Raw genomic sequence first — 27529 nt, 5'->3', positions numbered from 1 at the left:
TGTATCACAGATACAGTCCCTTTGACTATCACTAAATCCGCCCAAAGATGTAAACAACCTTGCATGAGCAGCGCCTATTAGACGGAGGGGGTCCGACAGCCGATCAGTTCCAGTCATTCCACAGGGAAACAGGTACACAGCTTGTGTTGTCTGTAGTTCAACCATGCCTAAACGGTCAGTACCGCGGTTCTATCGCGTCCGCATTGTTACTTTGTGCCAGGAAGGGCTCTCAACAAGGGAAGTTTCCAGGCGTCTTGGAGTGAACCAAAGCGATGTTGTTCGTACATGGAGGAGATACAAAGGGGCAGGAGCAGTCGATGACAAGCCTCGCTCACGCCGCCCAAGGGCTACTACGGCAGTGGATGACCGATACCTACGGATTATGGCTGCAAGGAACCCTCACAGCAACGCCAACTCTTTGAATAATGCTTTTCGTGCGGCCACAGGACATCATGTTACGACTCAAATTGTGTGCAGTAGCTGCATGATGTACAGCTTCACTCCCGACGTCCATGGCGAGGTCCATCTTTCCAACTACGACACCATGCAGTGCGGTACAGATGGGCCCAACAACATGCCAAATGGACCGCTCAGGATTGGCATCACGTTCTCTTCACCGATGAGTGTCGCGTATGCCTTCAACCAGATAATCGTCGGAGACATGTTGGGAGGAAACCCGGTGAGGCTGAACGCCTTAGACACATTGTCCAGCGAGTGCAGCAAGGTGGAGGTTCCCTGTTGTTTTGGGGTGGCATTATGTGGGGTGGACGTTCGCCGCTGATGGTCATGGAAGACGCCGTAAGGGCTGTACGATACGTGAATTAGGGAAATGGCAGCAAGAGAGGGGAAGAAAACCAATGTGCACTCCGTGTGCATACCGGGGGGAGTCATTCCAGATGTGGAAAGGGTCCTTCCGGACGCCATGAAGGGTACAGGGTGCACCCATCTGCAGGTGGTCGCTCATGTCGGCACCAATGATGTGTGTCGCTATGGATCGGAGGAAATCCTCTCTGGCTTCCGGCGGCTATCTGATTTGGTGAAGACTGCCAGTCTCGCTAGCGGGATGAAAGCAGAGCTCACCATCTGCAGCATCGTCGACAGGACTGACTGCGGACCTTTGGTACAGAGTCGAGTGGAGGGTCTGAATCAGAGGCTGAGACGGTTCTGCGACCATGTGGGCTGCAGATTCCTCGACTTGCGCCATAGGGTGGTGGGGTTTCGGGTTCCGCTGGATAGGTCAGGAGTCCACTACACGCAACAAGCGGCTACACGGGTAGCAGGGGCTGTGTGGCGTGGGCTGGGCGGTTTTTTAGGTTAGATAGCCTTGGGCAAGTACAGAAAGGGCAACAGCCTCAACGGGTGCGGGGCAAAGTCAGGACATGCGGGGACCAAGCAGCAATCGGTATTGTAATTGTCAACTGTCGAAGCTGCGTTGGTAAAGTACCGGAACTTCAAGCGCTGATAGAAAGCACCGAAGCTGAAATCGTTATAGGTACAGAAAGCTGGCTGAAGCCAGAGATAAATTCTGCCGAAATTTTTACAAAGGTACAGACGGTGTTTAGAAAGGATAGATTGCATGCAACCGGTGGTGGGGTGTTCGTCGCTGTTAGTAGTAGTTTATCCTGTAGTGAAGTAGAAGTGGATAGTTCCTGTGAATTATTATGGGTGGAGGTTACACTCAACAACCGAGCTAGGTTCATAATTGGCTCCTTTTACCGACCTCCCGACTCAGCAGCATTAGTGGCAGAACAACTGAGAGAAAATTTGGAATACATTTCACATAAATTTTCTCAGCATGTTATGGTCTTAGGTGGAGATTTCAATTTACCATATATCGACTGGGATACTCAGATGTTTAGGACGGGTGGTAGGGACAGAGCATCGAGTGACATTATACTGAGTGCACTATCCGAAAATTACCTCGAGCAATTAAACAGAGAACCGACTCGTGGAGATAACATCTTGGACCTACTGATAACAAACAGACCCGAACTTTTCGACTCTGTATGTGCAGAACAGGGAATCAGTGATCATAAGGCCGTTTCAGCATCCCTGAATATGGAAGTTAATAGGAATACAAAAAAAGGGAGGAAGGTTTATCTGTTTAGCAAGAGTAATAGAAGGCAGATTTCAGACTACCTAACAGATCAAAACGAAAATTTCTGTTCCGACACTGACAATGTTGAGTGTTTATGGAAAAAGTTCAAGGCAATCGTAAAATGCGTTTTAGACAGGTACGTGCCGAGTAAAGCTGTGAGGGACGGGAAAAACCTACCGTGCTACAACAACAAAGTTAGGAAACTACTGCGAAAGCAAAGAGAGCTTCACTCCAAGTTTAAACGCAGGCAAAACCTCTCAGACAAACAGAAGCTAAACGATGTCAAAGTTAGCGTAAGGAGGGCTATACGTGAAGCGTTCAGTGAATTCGAAAGTAAAATTCTATGTACCGACTTGACAGAAAATCCTAGGAAGTTCTGGTCTTACGTTAAATCAGTAAGTGGCTCGAAACAGCATATCCAGACACTCCGGGATGATGATGGCAGGAAACAGAGGATGACACGCGTAAAGCTGAAATACTAAACACCTTTTTTCCAAGCTATTTCACAGAGGAAGACCGCACTGCAGTTCCTTCTCTAAATCCTCGCACAAACGAAAAAATGGCTGACATCGAAATAAGTGTCCAAGGAATAGAAAAGCAACTGGAATCACTCAACAGAGGAAAGTCCACTGGACCTGACGGGATACCAATTCGACTCTACACAGAGTACGCGAAAGAACTTGCCCCCCTTCTGACAGCCGTGTACCGCAAGTCTCTAGAGGAACGGAGGGTTCCAAATGATTGGAAAAGAGCACAGGTAGTCCCAGTCTTCAAGAAGGGTCGTCGAGCAGATGCGCAAAACTATAGACCTATATCTCTGACGTCGATCTGTTGTAGAATTTTAGAACATGTTTTTTGCTCGAGTATCATGTCGTTTTTGGAAACCCAGAATCTATTCTGTAGGAATCAACATGGATTCCGGAAACAGCGATCGTGTGAGACCCAACTCGCTTTATTTGTTCACGAGACCCAGAAAATATTAGATACCGGCTCCCAGGTAGATGCTATTTTTCTTGACTTCCGGAAGGCGTTCGATACAGTTCCGCACTGTCGCCTGATAAACAAAGTAAGAGCCTACGGAATATCAGACCAGCTGTGTGGCTGGATTGAAGAGTTTTTAGCAAACAGAACACAGCTTGTTGTTATCAATGGAGAGACGTCTACAGACGTTAAAGTAACCTCTGGCGTGCCACAGGGGAGTGTTATGGGACCATTGCTTTTCACAATATATATAAATGACCTAGTAGATAGTGTCGGAAGTGCCATGCGGCTTTTCGCGGATGACACTGTAGTATAGAGAGAAGTTGCAGCGTTAGAAAATTGTAGCGAAATGCTGGAAGATCTGCAGTGGATAGGCACCTGGTGCAGGGAGTGGCAACTGTCCCTTAACATAGACAAATGTAATGTATTGCGAATACATAGAAAGAAGGATCCTTTATTGTATGATTATATGATAGCGCAACAAACACTGGTAGCAGTTACTTCTGTAAAATATCTGGGAGTATGCGTGCGGAACGATTTGAAGTGGAACGATCATATAAAATTAATTGTTGGTAAGGCGGGTACCAGGTTGAGATTCATTGGGAGAGTGCTTAGAAAATGTAGTCCATCAACAAAGGAGGTGGCTTACAAAACACTCGTTCGACCTATACTTGAGTATTGCTCATCAGTGTGGGATCCGTACCAGATCGGGTTGACGGAGGAGATAGAGAAGATGCAAAGAAGAGCGGCGCGTTTCGTCACAGGGTTATTTGGTAACCGTGATAGCGTTACGGAGATGTTTAATACACTCAAGTGGCAGACTCTGCAAGAGAGGCGCTCTGCATCGCGGTGTAGCTTGCTCGCCAGGTTTCGAGTGGGTGCGTTTCTGGATGAGGTATCGAATATATTGCTTCCCCCTACTTATACCTCCCGAGGAGATCACGAATGTAAAATTAGAGAGATTAGAGCGCGCACGGAGGCTTTCAGACAGTCGTTCTTCCCGCGAACCATACGCGACTGGAACAGGAAAGGGAGGTAATGACAGTGCTACGTAAAGTGCCCTCCGCCACACACCGTTGGGTGGCTTGCGGAGTATAAATGTAGATGTAGATGTAGATGTAGAATTCCATCCTCCGACCGATAGTGCCGCCATGTCGGCAGCATATTGATGAAGCTTTCGTCGTCATGGACGACAATTCGCACCTCCATTGTGCTCATTTTGTGAATGGCTTCTTTCAGGATAACGACATCGCTCGACTAGAAATGCCAGCAAGTTCTCCAGACATGAACCCTATCGAACATGCGTGGGATGGATTGAAAAGGTTTTTTTTATGGCCAACGTGACCCACCAACCGCTCTGAGGGATCTACGCCGAATCGTCACTGAGGACTGGGGCAATCTGGACCAACAGTGCCTTGATGAACTTGTCGACAGTAAGCCAACACGAATACAGGAATGCAACAATGCAAGAGGACGTGCTACTAGGTATTAGAGGTACCAGTGTGTGCAGCAATCTGGACCACGGCCACCTCAGAATGTCTCACTGTATGGTGGTACAACATGCAATGTGGGGTTTTCGTGAGCACTAAAAAGGGCGGAAATGATGTTTATGTTGATCTAATTCAAATATTCTGTACATGTTCCGGAACTCTCGGAATCGAGGTGATGGAAAAGTTTTTTCATGTGTGTACTAGACCAAGAGCAGTTGGCTAAAGTCGACACTAATTTCAAACAATTAGCGCAAGAGCAATCTGCACAAGCTGAGACAAAAGTTAATGAATGAAACGCGCTCGTGGATGTAAGCGATAAAGGGTTAGTCACACATTTAAACAGTAGTCATGCAAGTACTCCCACCGGAATTTCGGGATTAACAGAAGCTTACAAAAATATTTTTTCAAAGAAAATCTGCATATTTAATAAAAATCATTCATACAACCAATGCGGAATTTTCTTTGAAAAAATGTCGAAGTTTGGCTGTGGTTGCCCACCCTACAAAACAACATGTTACAAAAATGTACTGGAAACAACCAAGCAATCGTCTTATGTCCAGTCGCTTAAGACGGCTGACACTCAAATCGAACATATCGTTCAGCAATTAACTACAAAAATTAAGTCTGACTGTTGACCAAGACAGAAATTTGCACGAACGATTTAATGATCGAGAGAAAACATTTACGACAGCTTTTCAAAGTGGACTGACGATCACGACACAGCAATTATTGAAAAAATAGATTTGAACGAAAAGTCACGGTACAAAAGGGTAGTATGTAATTGGTATCTGAACAGGGTACTACGAGAAATGAATTTAATCGTGACTTTAACCAAATAAAAGTTCTTCTAACAAAAGACCTGCCTCAGTGGCGTGCTCATGTAACCGCACAAATGAGTGATATTCGTAGAGAGTCGGCGAGTGTCAAGGGTAGTTTACATTCCACAACACCGTTAATTCCAAGAACAGGAAAGAAGTATATAGCCACAAGTTCGTATGTCAGGGCACGCAGCTACAATGTAGAACAACTAAGTTCGACTCCCAAACATTTAGCATACACAAGCAAGCTAGCTTGTGGAAGTATTTTGAACGGCACACAAACCAGACGCTTTGTTGGGACTAACCGATTTCATGCATGGACATCTTGAGAATATTAAAACAAAAATAACCACTCATTACCCGTGAGACGTTAGTTCATATAGCAGAAAGCAAATCGGAAAACTTATATTCAATGTTAGACTCTGTAGGCCTAGTACAGGAGGATTCTAAGTGTAATGGTGACAACGGTGGCCTATAGTGTGCGCATTCCAGTGGACATGGCAACAATCTCCACTGAAACGGATTTATTGTGAACTACAGAAATGATTGGAGACAGCATGTTATAGAATGCCGAACGAAAGTATCCCAAGAAGAGTGTTCTCGTACTATACACAAAAGGGAAGTAGTTATCCGGGAAGAGCAACGAAACGATAGTGAGATGCTTTTTTGGAGCGGAACGACAACACTCCATAATCCATGGAGTGCAGAAGAAGAAGAAGACCCCGTTTAGTTTATACAGTTCCCGGAATAGACGCTACGGATCTAAACTATACCGCTTTACATAAAGAGCGAAGCACTGAAACGTTATGGCCGGATGTCAATGTAACTTCGTACGCCTACACGTCGTTGGTGGTTAGGTAAATAATTAGAGTAATTAGAGTTGCAGTTCTCTGTGGTAGGTAGAACAGCCACTAGGATGCTTTATTGTTGCTCATGTTTACTGTTGTTACCAGGCATAGTAGGGTATATAAGCGGGAGTGCAGCGCCAGATATTTAGCCGTGAGAAGCCGCCCACTCATGTGAGGCAGTGATACCATCACCTGACAGAGTTTTTAAAGAGCCTCACTGTGGGTCTTCATCTGGCCGCCTGGTCGAATCATGCAATACCAGATTTGTGGGGCACTGAGATGTAACAGTATCCCGATACTGGAGTATGAGGTTCGTGAGGCCACGCATACCCATCGTGAAGGATCAGGTCTTCGGTATCCTACCACCAGACAGCAAAATCGCCGTATTGCGCACCGAGCACATCGTAACCACTTCACACCTTGCGCCTGCCATCCGAGAACAAGTGATGAACTCCCTGCAGCATTCCGTGTCATTGCTAAGCATCGGCGGGACGTAAGCTAGAGCCGGAATGAGGAATTACCATCCCACGCGTAGGCAGTCGTTACCATTACAAATGTGCAAACGGCTGCATTGGGAGTGGTACCGTAACCGAGGAGCATGGACTGCAATAAATGGCGTCACGTTATATTCGTTGATGAATATCGTTTGTGCATTATCCTGGATGTTCACGTCGTCGCGTATGATTTGTGACTGGCGTGACTTCCCATCTTTCATTGTCAGGCAGAGGGGCAGCGGTGCTACTGTTGGCGTCATGGTGTGGGAAACTATCGGATATGACTTCGCTTTCAGTGATTCAGGGAGCTGTGGGAGCGAAACGATAGGTGACGTACATCGTACGCTACGTGTGTCACCTGTAATGTGACAGTGGTACCATTTATCAACAGAACAAAGCACATCCGTACATCGCACGCATCTCTAAGAGATGTCTGCGTGATGTTGAGCTACTCTCTTGCCAGACCTGTCCCCAATAAAGCTTTGTGTGGGCCTGATAGGATGTAAATTCTGTCCTAGAGACAGTATCTAGGATAGCACGGACAGGTGACAGCAGTTGTGAGCCAGCATGCCTCAGGAGAAGGCATAATGGCTCTCTGAGACAGGGGTAATGTCACGGGTGCCCCTGGAAAGTGTGATAGTAACGCTTTTATTCTCTGTATACATAAATAACCTAACGGACAGGGTGAGTAGCAATTTACGGATATTTGCTGATGACGCTGTTGTGTACGAAAGCTGTCATCGTGGAGTGACTGTAGGACTATACAAGATGCATCAGACAAAATTTGTCGTTGGTGTTGTGAGTTGCAGCTTGCTCTAAATGTATAAAACTGTAAGTTAATGCAGACGAGTAGGAAAAACAGCCCTGTAACGCTCGAATACAAGATTAGTAGCGTGCAGCTTTACACTCACTTAAATTAAATACCTTGTCTTCCGTTTATTGGGAGAAAGTGAGAAAAATTCATATGGAAAAGAGACTGCATATAGAACGCTGGTGTGACCCATCCTTGAGTACTGTTGGAATACCTGGAATCCCCACCAGGTCGGATGATACGTAGACATCAATGCAGTTCAGAGGCGGGCTGCTAGATTTGTTACACGTAGGTTCGTAGATGCTTCATGAAATGAAATGGGAATCCCTGAGGGAAGTCGATGCTCTTTCCGCAAGGCACTATTGCGCAAATTTAGAGGACCGGCATTTGAGGCCGACTGCAGAACAATTCTACTGCCGCCAACGTACATCTCGCGTAAGGACCACAAAGAAAAGATGAGATAAATTAGACAATCGACTTTTCCTCACTCTATTTGCGACTTCAACAGGAGTGGAAATGACTAATAATGATGCAAGCTATCCTCCACCATGCACTGTACGGTGGATTGCGAATATGGATGTAGATGTAGATAAGAGAACCTTCCCGACCGAATCAGGGTGTCATATGGATATCTGTGTTCATAGAGCCACGTTCATTGTAAATTTGACTCGATTTTGTAGTAAGTGAAAGAACATTATATACCTTTCCAGGGCGAGAAGTTTCATTTCGTTTACTCTTCGCCTTCTGGATGCTTTACTTCCTTTGTTAGGCAGTGTAGCTCGAAGATTATCCGCAAGAGATGCTACTGCAACAGTTGGTTTCCTCCACCCAGTCTAATACTGGGTTGGGGTATAACTTCGTAGCGTTTTTCTGTAAGATTAATAAAATTATCAGATAGACATAACAGAAATGATAGTCTTCAGTGTATTCCCTTTCACTGTTTACAACAGTCTGCCAGCGCTTGGATGACTTCTGTAGTCCGCGACTGCAGAAAACACGTCATTCTGAGGCGAAGACCTCGTCGAGGTATGTTCGAAGTATATTTTCATCTGCAGAGAAAGTTCCTTGAAGGTTGTTCGATAGAACTCGAAAAGGCGAAAATGTCAAGGTAGAGCATCAGGTGAGTTTAATGACTGCGGAAAGGTTAGCCAACCCAACTCCTGTGAATTGTGCTTTGTCAGTCTGGCGGAATGCTGGCGCTCGTTATCGTGGAGAAGCAACCTTTCTAGTCATTGTTCTTGGGCTGCGTCTGAAAGACGCGTCAGTTGTAGACAATAAATGTCATCAGCGACGGTTACACCTCTGGGAAGCAATTCGCAGTACAGCACACCGTTACTGTTCCACCAGATGCATGGCGTTATCTTTTGTGGATGCGCTCAGGTCTCGCTACGTGGAGTTGCTGCTTCTTTTTGGGCCCAACCGTTCCCTTGTTTCCTTATGTTAGCATAAAGACACCATTTCTCGTCACCAGTAACGATTCAGGATAGGAATGGTCGGTGTCGTTCAAAAGCGAATTGACAAAGAGCAAGAAGAGATGCAGATATGGGCACCCATTGATTTTTGTGATTTTGGCTTAGAGCGTGTGGTACCCACACACCCGATTTTGGAACCCTCCCCATCTCATGCAAATGTTGCACGACGATGGAATGATTACAGTTCGTCACATTTGCCACTTCTGGAGTACACTAACGTGGATTATCGTGGATTAGTGCGTTCAAATGATCTTAATCAAACCCGAGAACTTCTCCCCATTGTGGACAGTCACTACCGCAAAACGATCGTCCTTAAAGCAAGAAAACCATTTCTACCGTGCTCTGTCCAGCGGCATTGTCCCCACAGACGCCGAAAATGTTTATGGCTACCACTGCTAGTGTGACCCCTAAATTGAACTCCAACAGAATATGTCCGAAATGTTCCGAATTCTCCACTTGGCACTCAATTTTTGTAGCGCCCATGGCTCCATTGTCTCTCCACAAATGTCAAAATTACAATATTTAAGACCAAATAGCAGTGTTGTTGCTGTTGTGGTCTTCAGTCCTGAGACTGGTCTGATGCTGCTCTCCATGCTACTCTATCCTGTGCATGCTTCTTCATCTCCCAGTACCTACTGTAACTTACATCCTTCTGAATCTGCTTAGTGTATTCATCTCTTGGTCTTTCTCCCTCTACGATTTTTACCCTCCACGCTGCCCTCCAATACTAAATTTGTGATCCCTTCTTCTAGTCAAGTAGTGCCACTAACTCCTCCCCAATCCTATTCAATACCTCCTCATTAGTTATGTGATCTACCCATCTAATCTTCAACATTATTCTGTAGCACCACATTTCGAAAGCTTCTATTCTCTTCTTGTCCAAACTATTTATCGTTCACGTTTCACTTCCATACATGGCTACACTCCATTCAAGTACTTTCAGAAACAACTTTCTGACACTTAGCCGGCCGCGGTGGTCTAGCGGTTCTAGGCGCTCAGTCCGGAGCCGCGCGACTGCTACGGTCGCAGGTTCGAATCCTGCCTCGGGCATGGATGTGTGTGATGTTCTTAGGTTAGTTAGATTTAAGTAGTTGTAAGTTCTAGGGGACTGATGACCATAGATGTAAAGTCCCATAGTGCAGAGAGCCATTTTCTGACACTTAAATCTAAACTCGATGTTAACAAATTTCTCTTCTTCAGAAACGCTTTCCTTGCCATTGCCAGTCTACATTCTATATCCTCTCTACTTCGACCATCATCAGTTATTTTGCTCCCCAAATAGCAAAAGAGCATCACCCGACTTAATTCGACTACATTCAATTATCCTCGTTTTGCTTTTGTTCATGTTCATCTTATATCCTCCTTTCAAGACACTATCCATTCCGTTCAACTGCTCTTCCAAGTCCTTTGCGGTCTCTGACAGAATTACAATGTCATCGGCGAAACTCAAAATTTTCATTACTTCTCCATGGATTTTAATACCTACTCCGAATTTTTCTTTTGTTCCTTCACTGCTTGCTCAATATACAGATTGAATAACATCGGGGAGAGGCTACAAACCTGTCTCACTCCCTTCCCAACCAATGTTTTCCTTTCATTCCATTCGACTCTTATAACTGCCTTCTGGTTTCTGTACAAATTGTAAGTAGCCTTTCGCTCCCTGTATTTTACCTCTGCCACCGTTAGCATCTTCCCCCATGAACCATGGGTATCTGTTGAGAGGCCAGACAAACATGTGGTTCCTGAAGAGGGGCAGCGGCCTTTTCAGTAGTTGCAGGGGCAACAGTCTGGATGATTGACTGATCTGGCCTTGCAACACTAACCAAAACGGCCTTGCTGTCATGGTACTGCGAACGGCTGAAAGCAAGGGGAAACTACAGCCGTAATTTTTCCCGAGGACATGCAGCTTTACTGTATGATTAAATGATGATGGCGTCCTCTTGGGTAAAATATTCCGGAGGTAAAATAGTCCCCCATTCGGATCTCCGGGCGGGGAATACTCAAAAGGACATCGTTATCAGGAGAAAGAAAACTGGCATTCTACGGATCGGAGCGTGGAATGTCAGATCCCTTAATCGGGCAGGTAGGTTAGAAAATTTAAAAAGGGAAATGGATAGGTTAAAGTTAGATATAGTGGGAATTAGTGAAGTTCAGTGGCAGGAGGAACAAGACTTTTGGTCAGGTGATTACCGGGTTATAAATACAAAATCAAATAAGGGTAATGCAGGAGTAGGTTTAATAATGAATAAAAAAATAGGAGTGCGGGTTAGCTACTACAAACAGCATAGTGAACGCATTATTGTGGCCAAGATAGACACAAAGCCCATGCCTACTACAGTAGTACAAGTGTATATGCCAACTAGCTCTGCAGATGATGAAGAAATGGATGAAATGTATGACGAGATAAAAGAAATTATTCAGGTAGTGAAGGGAGACGAAAAATTTAATAGTCATGGGTGACTGGAATTCGTCAGTAGGAAAAGGGAGAGAAGGAAACATAATAGGTGAATATGGATTGGGGGGAAGAAATGAAAGAGGAAGCCGCCTTGTAGAATTTTGCACAGAGCATAACTTAATCATAGCTAACACTTGGTTCAAGAATCATAAAAGAAGGTTGTATACCTGGAAGAATCCTGGAGATACTAAAAGGTATCAGATAGATTATATAGTGGTAAGACAGAGATTTAGGAACCAGGTTTTAAATTGTAAGACATTTCCAGGGGCAGATGTGGATTCTGACCACAATCTATTGGTTATGAACTGAAGATTGAAACTGAAGAAACTGCAAAAAGGTGGGAATTTAAGGAGATGGGACCTGGATAAACTTAAAGAACCAGAGGTTGTAGAGAGTTTCAGAGAGAGCATAAGGGAACAAGTGACAGGAATGGGGGAAAGAAATACAGTAGAAGAAGAATGGGTAGCTCTGAGGGATGAAGTAGTGAAGGTAGCAGATGATCAAGTAGGTAAAAAGACGAGGGCTAATAGAAATCCTTGGGTAACAGAAGAAATATTGAATTTAATTGATGAAAGGAGAAAATATAAAAATGCAGTAAATGAAGCAGGCAAAAAGGAATACAAACGTCTCAAAAACGAGATCGACAGGAAGTGCAAAATGGCTAAGCAGAGATGGCGAGAGGACAAATGAAAGGAAGTAGAGGCTTGTATCAGTAGGGGTAAGATAGATACTGCCTACAGGAAAATTAAAGAGACCTTTGGAGAGAAGAGAACCACTTGTATGAATATCAAGAGCTCAGATGGCAACCCAGTTCTAAGCAAAGAAGGGAAGGCAGAAAGGTGGAAGGAGTATATAGAGGGTTTATACAAGGGCGATGTACTTGAGGACAATATAATGGAAATGGAAGAGGATCTAGATGAAGATGAAATGGGAGATAAGATACTGCGTGAAGAGTTTGACAGAGCACTGAAAGACCTGAGTCGAAACAAGGCCCCGGGAGTAGACAACATTCCATTAGAACTACTGATGGCCTTGGGAGAGCCAGTCGTGACAAAACTCTACCATCTGATGAGCAAGATGTATGAGACAGGCGAAATACCCACAGACTTCAAGAAGAATATAATAATTCCAATCCCAAAGAAAGCAGGTGTTGACAGATGTGAAAATTACCGAACTATCAGTTTAATAAGTCACAGCTGCAAAATACTAACGCGAATTCTTTACAGACGAATGGAAAAACTGGTAGAAGCGGACCTCGGGGAAGATCAGTTTGGATTCCGTAGAAATGTTGGAACACGTGAGGCAATACTAACCTTACGACTTATCTTACAAGGGAACCTCCCCATCGCACCCCCCTCAGATTTAGTTATAAATTGACACAGTGGATAGGCCTTGAAAAACTGAACACAGATCAATCGAGAAAACAGGAAGAAGTTGTGTGGAACTATGAAAAAATAAACAAAATATACAAACTGAGTAGTCCAAGTGTAACATATCCAACATCTAGGACTACATAACACGAAGAGCGCCGTGGTCCCGTGGTTAGAGTGAGCAACTGCGAAACGAGAGTTCCTTTGTTCGAGTCCTCCCTCGAGCAAAAATTTTACTTACTTTATTTTCGCAAAGTTACGATCTGACCGTTCATTCATTGACGTCTCTGTTCATTTAATAAGTTTAGTGTCTGTGTTTTGCGACCGCACCACAAAACCGTGCGATTAGTAGACGAAAGGACGTGCCTCTCCAATAGGAACCGAAAACATTTGATCGCAAATTCATAGGTCAACCGATTCCTCCACAGGAAAACACGCCTGAAATATTCTATACGACACTGGTGACGGCATGTGCGTCACATTACAGGAATATGTTGTCGACCCACCTAACTTGCACACTTGGCGAATGGGTAAAAAGATTCTTCTACCTTGCCCGATTTAGGTTTTCTTGTGGATGTGATAATCACTCCCAAAAAAGTGATGAAAACATTGAGTTTGTCGCATAAACGGCAACAAATGAATGCAACAGTTTCACAGTCGCACAGTTTTCCCTGTGCTCTGTCAAAACAAACGTTTTTAACGTTTTCAAGTTTTTCAGTGTGTAGACCGTCAAATCCTGCATGTGTCCAAGCAAATCTGAACATGTCCTGGAATTTTGGAGAGCAAAGTTGATCATGTCTGAGTGCATGAACTTTGATAATTGTCTGAAAATAAAAAATTAAAACTTACCACTCGAGGGAGGGTTGAACTAGGGACCTTCCGTTCCGTAGCTGCTCACGGTAACCACGGGACCACGGTGCTCCTCAGTGAGCAGGTAACTTAATGTGACATATCTTGCACATGGACTACTCAATTTGTATATTTTGCTTATTTTTTTCATAGTTCCATACAACCTCTTCCTGTTTTCTCGATTGATCTGTGTTCAGTTTTTCATGGCCTATCCCTGTGCCAACTTATAACTAAATCTGAGGGGGGTGCGATGGGGAGATCCCTTGTTAGAAGAAAGATTAAGAAAAGGCAAACCTACGTTTCTAGCATTTGTAGACTTAGAGAAAGCTTTTGACAACGTTAACTGGAATACTCTCTTTCAAATTGTGAAGGTGGCAGGGGTAAAATACAAGGAGCGAAAGGCTATTTACAATTTGTACAGAAACCAGATGGCTGTTATAAGAGTCGAGGGACATGAAAGGGAAGCAGTGGTTGGGAAGGGAGTGAGACAGGGTTGTAGCCTCTCCCCGATGTTATTCAACCTGTATATTGTGCAAGCAGTAAAGGAAACAAAAGAAAAATTTGCGGTAGGTATTAAAATCCATGGAGAAGAAATATAAACTTTGAGGTTCGCCGATGACACTGTAATTCTGTCAGAGACAGCAAAGGACTTGGAAGAGCAGTTGAACGGAATGGATAGTGTCTTCAAAGGAGGATATAAGATGAACATCAACAAAAGCAAAACGAGCATAATGGAATGTAGTCGAATTAAGTCGGGTGATCCTGAGGGAATTAGATTAGGAAATGAGACACTTAAAGTAGTAAAAGAGTTTTGCTATTTGGAGAGCAAAATAACTGATGATGGTCAAAATAGAGAGGATATAAAATGTAGACTGTCAATGGCAAGGAAAGCGTTTCTGAAGAAGAGAAATTTCTTTACATCGAGTATAGATTTCAGTGTCAGGAAGTCGTTTCTGAAAGTATTTGTATGGAGTGTAGCCATGTATGCAAGTGAAACATGGACGATAAATAGTTTGGACAAGAAGAGAATAGAAGCTTTCGAAATGTGGTGCTACAGAAGAATGCTGAAGATAAGGTAGGTAGATCACGTAACTAATGAGGAGGTTCAAATGGTTCAAATGGCTCTGAGCACTATGGGACTTAACATCTATGGTCATCAGTCCCCTAGAACTTAGAACTACTTAAACCTAACTAACCTAAAGACATCACACACATCCATGCCCGAGGCAGGATTCGAACCTGCGACCGCAGCAGTCGCGCGGCTCCGGACTGAGCGCCTAGAACCGCTAGACCACCGCGGCCGGCAATGAGGAGGTATTGAATAGGATTGGGGAGAAGAGAAGTTTGTGGCACAACTTGACTAGAAGAAGGGATCGGTTGGTAGGACATGTTTTGAGGCATCAAGGGATCACAAATTTAAAATTGGAGGGCAGCGTGGAGGGTAAAAATCGTAGAGGGAGACCAAGAGATCAATACACTAAGCAGATTCAGAAGGATGTAGGTTGCAGTAGGTACTGGGAGATGAAGAAGCTTGCACAGGATAGAGTAGCATGGAGAGCTGCATCAAATGAGTCTCAGTACTGAAGACCACAACAACAACAAACCTTTAGAATTTGAAAGACAGTATTCCAGTCAACATTGTCAAAAGCTTTCTCTAAGTCTACAAATGCTAGGAACGTAGGTTTGCCTTTCTTTAATCTTTCTTCTAAGATGAGTCGTAAGGTCAGTATTGCCTCACGTGTTACAATATTTCTACGGAATCCAAACTGATTGTGGTGTCACCGCTAGACACCACACTTGCTAGGTGGTAACTTAAATCGGCCGCGGTCCTGTAGTACATGTCGGACCCGCGTGTCGCCACTGTGTATTCGCAAACGTAGCGCCACCACAGGGCAGGTCACAAGACACGGACTTGACCTCGCCCCAGTTGTACGGACGACATAGCTTGCGACTAGACCTACCAAGTATTCCTCTCATTTGCCGAGAGACAGATTAAATAGCCTTCAGCTAGTCCATCGCTACTACCTAGCAAGGCGCCATGTGTATCATTGCTAATTGCTTACTACTATGCAAGAGATGTATTTCAACAAGAACAAGACTACATTAAAGTTAAGTATATTAAAATCTTTCTTCTTTTCTTTATAGTTTTCATCCAGTCTCCTGTTTCAGAATTTACGCCCGTCTGCGTTAGTTTCGCGTGCACCTAGCCACTCATTGTGTCGAGACCTTAGGGAATCGACACAACACTGATCTTTCCTGAAGTCGGCTTCTACCAGTTTTTCCATTCGTCTGTAAATAATTCGCGTTAGTATTTTGCAGCTGTGACTTATTAAACTGTAGTTCAATAAGTTTCACATCTGACAACACCTGCTTTCTTTGGGATTGGAATTATTACTTTCTTCTTGAAGTCTGAGGGCATTTCGCCGGTCTCATAAATATTGCTCACCAGATGGTTGAGTTTTGTCAGGACTGGCTCTCCCAAGGCTGTAAGTAGTTCTAATGGAATGTTGTCTACTGCCGGGGCATTGTTTCGTCTCAGTTTTTTCAGTGCTCTGTCAGACTCTTCACGCAGTATCGTATCTCGCATTTCATCTTCATATACATTCTCTTCCATTTCCATAATATTGTCTCCAAGTACATCGCTCTTGTATAGACCCTTATATACTCCTTCCACCTTTCTGCTTTCCCTTCTTTGCTTAGAACTGGGTTTCCATCTGAGCTCTTGATATTCGTACAAGCGGTTCTCTTTAGCAGTAGTGAACTATAAATATAAAAAGACACAGCAACTGGAATACCAACATGCAAAACAGAAGTGCCAGAGACATAAGCATAGATCTATTGCGAAGGTGTTGCGAAAACGGCAGGACTCTAATTAAATGAGTGGAATGTGCACGAAACCTGCAGAGGCTGAGGAGGGGTACACCACCAGAGTCCAGCTAGTGGTAGCAGGGAGAGTCACAGTTCGAGCGGCGGTCACGTACCGGGGAAGATGATGCCGAGGCGGCCGTGCGCGTCGCCCTCCTCGACGCTGGCGTCGGTCACGTTGTACAGGTGGACGCTCCAGGCGTCGCAGCCCGCCGCCAGCGCCACCAGCGCCGCCAGCCACCGCCACCCGGCACCGCCCATGTCTCACGGTGCCGCCGCCGCCCAGGGAGCTGCCCCTTATACCGGAGGGCGGCAGATAGCTGCGGTATCACCGTGTCGTGTCTCTTCACGTGCCGTACGTGAGCCCAGGAATCGGTGTCGCAGAAGGGCGCGCCCCGCAACAGAATGAGGCGTGCCTCTGCCGCCTACCTGCCTACCTACCAGCTGTAGCTCGGCTGCCGCCCGTGTCTTGTCAGCCAAACTCTGGACGCATAGTAATATCGCCAAACCGGGACAGTGGGCCAGACAGTTCCTCAACGCTGCTTGCCGCTGGCGCGGACGTCGCGATTGCCGTTTCCATTACTTTACTTGTACGAGCAGCGTTGTCAGACATTTCTTCATTCCATGTGCATAAACAAAAATGTAAATGTTCGTTCGCTCATAACCGTGTATCTACGAAAGCGAAAGTACTTGACCGATTGCTTTCTAATACACGAGTGTTCTTATGTACCTATTTCTTTTGAGACTTTTGCAACAACGTTTCTCTCCTGTTAATTTTATAAAAAACTGTATATTACATATATTTAAGAAATTAAGTATACAGGAAAAACTTTCAGGAAACATTCCTCACAAACAAATAAAGAAAAGATGTTATGTGGACATGTGTCCGGATACGCTTAATTTCCATGTTAGAGCTCATTTTAGTTTCGTCAGTGTGTACTGTACTTCCTCGATTCACCGCTAGTTGGCCCAGTTGAAGGAAGGTAATGTTGACTTTGGTGCTTGTGTGGACATGCGACTCATTGCTCTACAGTACTAGCATCAAGCACATCAGTACGTAGCATCAACAGGTTAGTGTTCATCACGAACGTGGTTTTGCAGTCAGTGAAACGTTTACAAATGCGGGATTGGCAGATGCCAATTTGATGTATGGGTTAGCACGGGGCAATAGCCGTGGCGCGGTACGTTTGTATCGAGACAGCTTTCAGAACGAAGGTGTCCTCACAGGAAGACGTTCGAAGCAATTGATCGGCGTCTTAGGGAGCACGGAACATTCCAGCCTATTACTCGCGACTGGGGAAGACCTAGAACGACGGGGACACCTGCAATGGACGAGGCAATTCTTCGTCCAGTTGACGATTACCCTAATGTCAGCGTCAGAGAAGTTGCTGCTGTACAAGGTAACGCTGGCCACGTCAATGTATAGAGAGTGCTACGGGAGAACCAGTTGTTTCCGTACCATGTACAGCGTGTGCAGGCACTATCAGCAGCTGATTGGCCTCCACGGGTACACTTCTGCGAATGGTTCATCCAACAATGTGTCAATCCTCATTTCAGTGCAAATGTTGTCTTTACGGATGAGGCTTCATTCCAACGTGATCAAATTGTAAATTTTCACAATCAACATGTGTGGGCTGACGAGAATCCGCACGCAATTGTGCAATCACGTCTTAAACACAGATTTTCTGTGAACGTTTGGGCAGGCATTGTTGGTGATGTCTTGATTGGGCCCCATGTTCTTCCACCTACGCTCAATGGAGCACGTTATCATGATTTCATACGGGATACTCTACCTGTGCTGCTAGAACATGTGCCTTTACAAGTACGACACAACATGTGGTTCATGCACGATGGAGCTCCTGCACATTTCAGTCGAAGTGTTCGTACGCTTCTCAACAACAGATTCGCTGACCGATAGATTGGTAGAGGCGGGCCAATCCCATGGCCTCCACGCTCTCCTGACCTCAACCCTCTTGACTTTCATTTATGGGGGCATTTGGAAGCTCTTGTCTACGCAACCCCGGTACCAAATGTAGAGACTCTTCGTGCTCGTATTGTGGACGGCTGTGATACAATACGCCATTCTCCAGGGCTGCATCAGCGCATCAGGGTTTCCATGCGACGGAGGGTGGATGGATGTATCCTCGCTAACGGAGGACATTTTGAACATTTCCTGTAACAAAGTGTTTGAAGTCACGCTGGTACGTTCTGTTGCTGTGTGTTTCCATTCCATGATTAATGTGATTTGAAGAGAAGTAATAGAATGAGCTCTAACATGGAAAGTAAGCGTTTCAGGACACATGTCCACATAACATAGTTTCTTTCTTTGTGTGTGAGGAATGTTTCCTGAAAGTTTGGCCGTACCGTTTTATAACACCCCGTATAAAAACATACTCGTATTTCAATGCAATGCTCTATCAGTCTAAAAGTTTAATTAGTATTGTGTTTATACTGGTTGCTGGTGAGGAGGAAAGTTACTTATTAGTATTTTATTAATGATCTCATTCATAAGCAGCCGTATCACCGTCATGGCAGTCTCTCAAGAAAGTTATAATTAAGCTTTACTTGTTTAATCCGAATCGGACGATGACTCTCCTTGTCCGCAGCCTCGATGATTCGAAGCAACCTGCAATCCTGTGTAAATACTATGTCTGGGTTTTCTTGCGTTGCGCAGTCAGTCGGGGAACCTCAGATCAAGCGGAAAGTTTGCTTTGATAGATTTTAATTACGTTTAATTATCCGATGAAATAATGGAGCTCTTGGATCTAATAATTGCAGGTTCGTTTCCAATTCATCGGAAGTTCCCTTCTGATTACCAACGAAACGACGCCTCCGTGCAAATTTCCAATTAGAGAATACATATATAATGAAAATCCTTACACACCTTTGATGTGAATGCTCAGTATATATTTTCTTGAACAGCGTATAATATATTTTCCTCCAGTAATCTCGATAGAAAAATTACAATTATTCAAAGCGGCTATTCGGCACGCAGAAGATCCTAGAAGTCCCCACAACACACCAGCGAGAGTATATTACAAAGAGTAATTTTGTGCTCATGGAATAGTAATAGTACTGTACTACTTTGCGCATCGATTCTGCGAGTATATATATGGTCAAGTAGGAAACGTATTTCACTGTTAGAATTGTGCAGGGATAATTAGTAGAATATAAAGAGATATTACAAAACTTTCAAAGCATTCTGTCAAAAACTTTCGGAGATTTATGATTAGGAACGATTATAGTTTCTGTATAAGCACAAACGCAGATGTTCGGTTCTTCAAAATCTCGAATCTACGAAAGTTCGTTACGGGTCTAACATTCTGCGCGGTTTCTGCGACTGTTCTAAGTCGTGTCTCCATACCACTTTCGCGCAACAACGCTCTGAGCGTGTTTTTTAGGGAATTGACTAGTTTGAACCTGGGACCTGTTGCTGGTAAGGAGACGCCAGACCACACATGACATGTAGAGTTCAGAAGAGTTAAGTGAGACTAGCGATGATATAATCAAATACTTAATGATTTCAGCGTCAGCTCCACTGCACTCCCTGTAAAAGAATCTTAATACTAACCAAATTTAGTGGAAGAGGTTCAACGCTTTCCCATTTTTAGTTAGATGTTAAAACAACGTCGAAAAATCAGGTAAGTTTACCATTGGAAATTTTATTCTACTCACAAAACATTGTTTATAAATTGCACTATTGATAAAAGGAAATATTTTAATACAGGATGAAAAAAAAGAACTGCGTTCAACAAAAATGTGATGAATATTCCCTGAATGGGTTTCCAAGTTCTACAATCGATCGAAGGATGACCTATGCCATATCACATCTACACTCCTGGAAATTGAAATAAGAACACCGTGAATTCATTGTCCCAGGAAGGGGAAACTTTATTGACACATTCCTGGGGTCAGATACATCACATGATCAGACTGACAGAACCACAGGCACATAGACACAGGCAACAGAGCATGCACAATGTCGGCACTAGTACAGTGTATATCCACCTTTCGCAGCAATGCAGGCTGCTATTCTCCCATGGAGACGATCGTAGAGATGCTGGATGTAGTCCTGTGGAACGGCTTGCCATGCCATTTCCACCTGGCGCCTCAGTTGGACCAGCGTTCGTGCTGGACGTGCAGACCGCGTGAGACGACGCTTCATCCAGTCCCAAACATGCTCAATTGGGGACAGATCCGCAGATCTTGCTGGCCAGGGTAGTTGACTTACACCTTCTAGAGCACGTTGGGTGGCACGGGATACATGCGGACGTGCATTTTCCTGTTGGAACAGCAAGTTCCCTTGCCGGTCTAGGAATGGTAGAACGATGAGTTCGATGACGGTTTGGATGTACCGTGCACTATTCAGTGTCCCCTCGACGATCACCAGTGGTGTACGGCCAGTGTAGGAGATCGCTCCCCACACCATGATGCCGGGTGTTGGCCCTGTGTGCCTCGGTCGTATGCAGTCCTGATTGTGGCGCTCACCTGCACGGCGCCAAACACGCATACGACCATCATTGGCACCAAGGCAGAAGGGACTCTCATCGCTGAAGACGACACGTCTCCATTCGTCCCTCCATTCACGCCTGTCGCGACACCACTGGAGGCGGGCTGCACGATGTTGGGGCGTGAGCGGAAGACGGCCTAACGGTGTGCGGGACCGTAGCCCAGCTTCATGGAGACGGTTGCGAATGGTCCTCGCCGATACCCCAGGAGCAACAGTGTCCCTAATTTGCTGGGAAGTGGCGGTGCGGTCCCCTACGGCACTGCGTAGGATCCTACGGTCTTGGCGTGCATCCGTGCGTCGCTGCGGTCCGGTCCCAGGTCGACGGGCACGTGCACCTTCCGCCAACCACTGGCGAGAACATCGATGTAGTGTGGAGACCTCACGCCCCACGTGTTGAGCAATTCGGCGGTACGCCCACCCGGCCTCCCGCATGCCCACTATACGCCCTCGCTCAAAGTCCGTCAACTGCACATACGGTTCACGTCCACGCTGTCGCGGAATGCTACCAGTGTTAAAGACTGCGATGGAGCTCCGTATGCCACGGCAAACTGGCTGACACTGACGGCGGCGGTGCACAAATGCTGCGCAGCTAGCGCCATTCGACGGCCAACACCGCTGTTCCTGGTGTGTCCGCTGTGCCGTGCGTGTGATCATTGCTTGTACAGCCCTCTCGCAGTGTCCGGAGCAAGTATGGTGGGTCTGACACACCGGTGTCAATGTGTTCTTTTTTCCATTTCCAGGAGGGTATCATCTAGGTTTAAACTAAGTTTCATAAAAGAGAAAACTATCAAAAATGGTCTACAGAGACTCTCAATTATCTTTAATTACCCATTTAACTTGTCGTAAATTACTGTGGCTGATGTGGCTTCTCAATAATTATATAACAGAAAAATGATCGCGTTTCAGATTTTAACTTCTAGTAGCAAATGTGAATGCCATGAGCTTTAATTGACGATCGACGTTAGTATTATGCAAAAAGGGGTGTAACATATGAGACTTCTGCAGTTCTGTGTGAAGCCTTATGCGCTCAAAAATGTGGCATCGCGTGCGTGCATTACCTTGTCAGTGTTTAGGCAGCGTCAGGGGGCGGCACAGCTACAGGCACCTCGCCGTCTCGGAAGCAACTCTCTCCTAACTTCTCCTTACTACAGTTTACCGAAGTTGGTTTAAAAAACGCTATCTGGCTGTGTTTTCAACTGTCCAATTAGGGTCTCAATGTTAACCTTAAGCTCTGTCTACAAAAATTCTGTCTATCTAATGACGCTAAAACTTGCAGCTGGTGTGTCCCTTTTAGTGTTATCATAAGATCTAAACTGTTCTTCTGGAGGGCTCTATCTTTTAACATGGGCTGGGAGACGCGAAAAATCTGACGCTAAAACTTGCAGCAGGTGTGTCCCTTTTAGTGTTATCGTAAGATCTATACTGTTCTTCTGGAGGGCTCTATCTTTTAACATGGGCTGGGGGGTGGTCCTGGTGGTCAGCCGGATTGTGGGTGTCCGTCCCTTATCGTAGGGCCTTCTAACTTAACACGGTTCTGCTCTCGGCTTCTGTTCTCGTTTCTTCCCTCGGAACTGCGTCTGTTTCACGGTGGGGAGGTATGACATGCATTTAGGCATTCTTGTGTTAGTCTGTGGTATTCCATTTGCTCACTCGTTGATCGTATTACTTTGGTTAATTTAATGTCAGGATTTATTTGGAGCTATGTAACATACTGCTGGATTTGCTTATCATGTCAGTGTTTTCATGGAAGGTGTTGGCTTAGCCTGACACCTTCCACGGGTTGTTTCGAAATTATGATACAACGTTGCATTCGAATGCCAGCGTGTTTTCATATTCGCACTGGAACGCCATCTGGTGCATATGTAACAAAAGGGGAGCTGTTATAAAAGTGTAAATGTTCTTGACCATTTGCTTTGAACTTTTGACGCAACGTTGAATTCTAACATGGGCGTCTCTTTAGGTATCTAATTCTGTAATATTAGAGATATAGTACATGTACGTGTAACTTCTTGAGATTTTTGTGATAACATTCCACTATCATTAAATATATAAATTTCGGTATTACACATATTTAAAAAATAGATAAACAAATTCACGTATGTATACCAGCGGACGGTTGTGACAAAATGTCGAAGCAGTCGCTCAAAAAATTTCGGATACTTGCTATTAGGAACAACATTTTCTATATAAGCACAAACTTATATGTTCTTTTCTACAGAATCTCAAATACCCGAAAGTTCCTCACGACTTGCTTTGAAATTTTGGCACAACAATGCATTCGAATACTCAAGTGTTTTTATGTTCCCACTGCAACTCCAGCTTGTATATACGTAAACGTATATGTAATAAATGACTAAACGTTATAAAAACGTAAATGTTTATTCGTTCAGAATCATTATTCTCAGAAAGTGTTTGCCTGAGTGCTTTAAAATTTTGTCGCAGCGTTCCATTGGCGTACGCGCTTGTTTTTATTTACCTGTTTTAAATAAATGTAATACATAAATTTAATAGTGGAGAAACGTTACAAAATACATAACAATGAAACGTTGCTAGCAGAAAGGGAAGTTGTCGTCATGGCTTATTGCTTTATGGTTAGAAAATTACTGCAGAATCTGAATTTGGAATCGGAATAAACAAGTCTCAAGATCAGAGAGATATGGGAAGGGGAGATGGTGAGAGGGTCGGGAGGAAATGGACATAGGAAACAGGATGGAAGATATGGACAGAGAGAGGAAGCAGGAGGAGATGGAGACAGAGGTGTAAGAAGAAGATGGGCAGAGAAAGGAGGGAGGAGGTGATGGGTTCACAAAATTGTCTCTACAACCAGCACAATAACCAGCAATTCTAATGCCAGCCATTCACAAGTCGATGAGTCAGCGGATGGCCCCCACTGAGTGGGTAGCTGATCCGTGTGGCTATGTGTGGGCATTACATGGTAGACCCAACTGCGTCCATTCACATGGCCAAAACGGAAAAAGAACGTATTATGGGATGGCAGGTGGTGATCATGTAGTAGTGCACCAGATGGGCTGACACACCATGACCACAGACCCAACCACCATAAACCACCCACACAAAGGCAAATGTGCTGGGGCAAACCAACACCATCTAACTCACAAGGCCTTACATCTCTCTGTCAATAGCTGAGTGACAACATCAACTACAGGTATACAGGCAGTGCCACCTACCAGAAGCACCGCGACCTAGATGCATGGTAAACAACTGTTTAGAAGCTGTAGGCTTAGTGAGTTGAATTCCCATGTGAAATCGTTTTCTTTTCTGCTCTTTCGGGTGTATACTGCCTGTAGCAGTTCAGAAGTGATCATCACCATGGTGAATAAGTGTTGTGTTCCTGATTGTGACGGTAATCAAGACGAGAAGAAGAACGTTCACATTTTTACATTTCCAGCCGATGAGAATATGCGAAGGAAATTGTTATCTGCGATCAAAAGAGAGAACTCTGTTTCTAGCAAGAATACTGTGATGATTACCTTTTATTTTAAGCCGTACTTATCGACGAGAGTATATGGCAGTTGAAGTTTGAGTTTCAGTACAAGTTTCAGCGACATGCGTAGAGTATATTACTTCTCTCTTTGTAGGTCTGCCATTTGCACTTCTACGAAGATGCTGTATTGTGGGAAACACAAGCAGTAGACTGGTAAACTGGGGCTACGTTAACCGCACCACTAAGCAAGCCACAACTCCGACAAAATGCAGTCCCAAGCGTATTTCCTAACTGCCCTTCGTATAAATCTAAAGTGATGTCAAAAACCAGAGAACCTTCTTCTGAAAAACAAGAGAAAACGGTAGCTGCTGAGCTGAGAGCATCCATTGAGGACAGTATTAAATCTATAGAAGAATATAATAAGAAGTTTTCCTTCAGTTAATTTCCAGAACTGATAAAAAAGATTGATTCTGTTAATTGTGATGAAAAGTGGTCAAAAGCAGTGAAAGATTCATATATACTGAAGGAGCATCACATCATATTTTGTACATAATTATTAATCAGGAGCTCTGTGTAATCATTTATGTTAAGGGCTGTGAAATCACTTCCAAGAAAGTTCCAAAAACCGTAAGTATTATCCATGATCTGGAAAATATTAATACATATGTTGAAAGATTAGTGTGCATAAATGAAGATAAACATCAAGACATCATTGTTGAATTGTTAGATAACTTAGAATTTGAGGGGAAAACTAAACCTACTGTTGAATTCCTAAGAAGTCAGTTTCAGTTAAGCTTTTCACCTCCTGAGAGACATAGGTTTTCTCCCCATGTTTTATTATCTTCTTTCTTGTTGTTTTCTTCACACCATGCTTACAGATACACACGGAGCATTGGAAATATTATTCTGCCTTAGCCTAATACTATTAGAAACATTTATGCAAATATTCTACATCTACATCTACATCTACATCCATACTCCGCAAGCCACCTGACGGTGTGTGGCGGAGGGTACCCTGAGTACCTCTATCGGTTCTCCCTTCTATTTCAGTCTCGTATTGTTCGTGGAAAGAAGGATTGTCTGTATGCTTCTGTGTAGGCTCTAATCTCTCTGATTTTATCCTCATGGTCTCTTCGCGAGATATACGTAGGAGGGTGCAATATACTGCTGGACTCTTCGGTGAAGGTATGTTCTCGAAACTTTAACAAAAGCCCGTACCGAGCTACTGAGCGTCTCTCCTGCAGAGTCTTCCATTGGAGTTTATCTATCATCTCCGTAACGCTTTCGCGATTACTAAATGATCCTGTAACGAAGCGCGCTGCTCTCCGTTGGATCTTCTCTATCTCTTCTATCAACCCTATCTGGTACAGATCCCACACCGCTGAGCAGTATTCAAGCAGTGGGCGAACAAGCGTACTGTAACCTACTTCCTTAGTTTTCGGATTGCATTTCCTTAGGATTCTTCCAATGAATCTCAGTCTGGCATCTGCTTTACCGACGATCAACTTTATATAATCATTCCATTTTAAATCACTCCTAATGCGTACTCCCAGATAATTTATGGAATTAACTGCTTCCAGTTGCTGACCTGATATTTTGTAGCTAAATGATAAGGGATCTATCTTTCTATGTATTCGCAGCACATTACACTTGTCTACATTGAGATTCATTTGCCATTCGCTGCACCATGCGTCAATTCGTTGCAGATCCTCCTGCATTTCAGTACAGTTTTCCATTGTTACATCCTCTCGATATACCACAGCATCATCTGCAAAAAGCCTCAGTGAACTTCCGATGTCATCCACCAGGTCATTTACATATATTGTGAACAGCAACGGTCCCATGACACTCTCCTGTGGTACACCTGAAATCACTCTTACTTCGGATGACTTCTCTCCATTGAGAATGACATGCTGCGTTCTGTTATCTAGGAACTCCTCGATCCAATCACACAATTGGTCTGATAGTCCATATGCTCTTACTTTGTTCATTAAACGACTGTGGGGAACTGTATCGAACGCCTTGCGGAAGTCAAGAAACACGGCATCTACCTGTGAACCCGTGTCTATGGCCCTCTGAGTCTCGTGGACGAATAGCGCGAGCTGGGTTTCGCACGACCGTCTTTTTCGAAACCCATGCTGATTCCTACAAAGTAGATTTCTAGTCTCCAGGAAAGTCATTATACTCGAACATAATACGTGTTCCAAAATTCTACAACTGATCGACGTTAGAGATATAGGTCTATAGTTCTGCACATCTGTTAGACGTCCCTTCTTGAAAACGGGGATGGCCTGTGCCCTTTTCCAATCCTTTGGAACGCTACGCTCTTCTAGAGACCTACAGTACACCGCTGCAAGAAGGGCCGGCAAGTTCCTTCGCGTACTCTGTGTAAAATAGAACTGGTATCCCATCAGGTCCAGCGGCCTTTCCTCTTTTGAGCGATTTTAATTGTTTCTCTATCCCTCTGTCGTCTATTTCGATATCTACCATTTTCTCATCTGTGCGACAATCTAGAGAAGGAACTACAGTACAGTCTTCCTCTGTGAAACAGCTTTGGAAAAAGACATTTAGTATTTCGGCCTTTAGTCTGTCATCCTCTGTTTCAGTACCATTTTGGTCACAGAGTGTCTGGACATTTTGTTTTGATCCACCTACCGCTTTGACATAAGACCAGAATATCTTAGGATTTTCTGCCAAGTCAGTACATAGAACTTTACTTTCGAATTCATTGAACGCCTCTCGCATAGCCCTCCTCACACTACATTTCGCTTCGCGTAATTTTTGTTTGTCTGCAAGGCTTTGGCTATGTTTATGTTTGCTGTGAAGTTCCCTTTGCTTCCGCAGCAGTTTTCTAACTCGGTTGTTGTACCACGGTGGCTCTTTTCCATCTCTTACGATCTTGCTTGGCACATACTCATCTAACGCATATTGTACGATGGTTTTGAACTTTGTCCACTGATCCTCAACACTATCTGTACTTGAGACAAAATTTTTGTGTTGAGCCGTCAGTTACTCTGTAATCT

At 44.3% G+C, this 27529-nt stretch overlaps 1 protein-coding gene across 1 annotated transcript in view; it reads right to left on the bottom strand.

The window, feature by feature from the left end:
- Positions 1 to 16776, bottom strand: part of LOC126204039 (phospholipase A2-like) — a gene marked incomplete at its 5' end in the record, with an annotated part of 42537 nt that extends 25761 nt beyond the window's left edge. The window contains one exon of the mRNA XM_049938464.1: positions 16668 to 16776. Within this exon, the coding sequence (XP_049794421.1) occupies positions 16668 to 16776 (109 nt within the window). The remainder of the gene's footprint in view (positions 1 to 16667) is intronic.
- Positions 16777 to 27529: the final 10753 nt, after the last annotated feature.

The sequence above is a fragment of the Schistocerca nitens genome, chromosome 9 (assembly GCF_023898315.1).
Source record: "Schistocerca nitens isolate TAMUIC-IGC-003100 chromosome 9, iqSchNite1.1, whole genome shotgun sequence".
Taxonomy (NCBI): domain Eukaryota; kingdom Metazoa; phylum Arthropoda; class Insecta; order Orthoptera; family Acrididae; genus Schistocerca; species Schistocerca nitens.
Note: the sequence above shows the minus strand (reverse complement) of the source record. Positions and strands in the feature narration are given on the sequence as shown.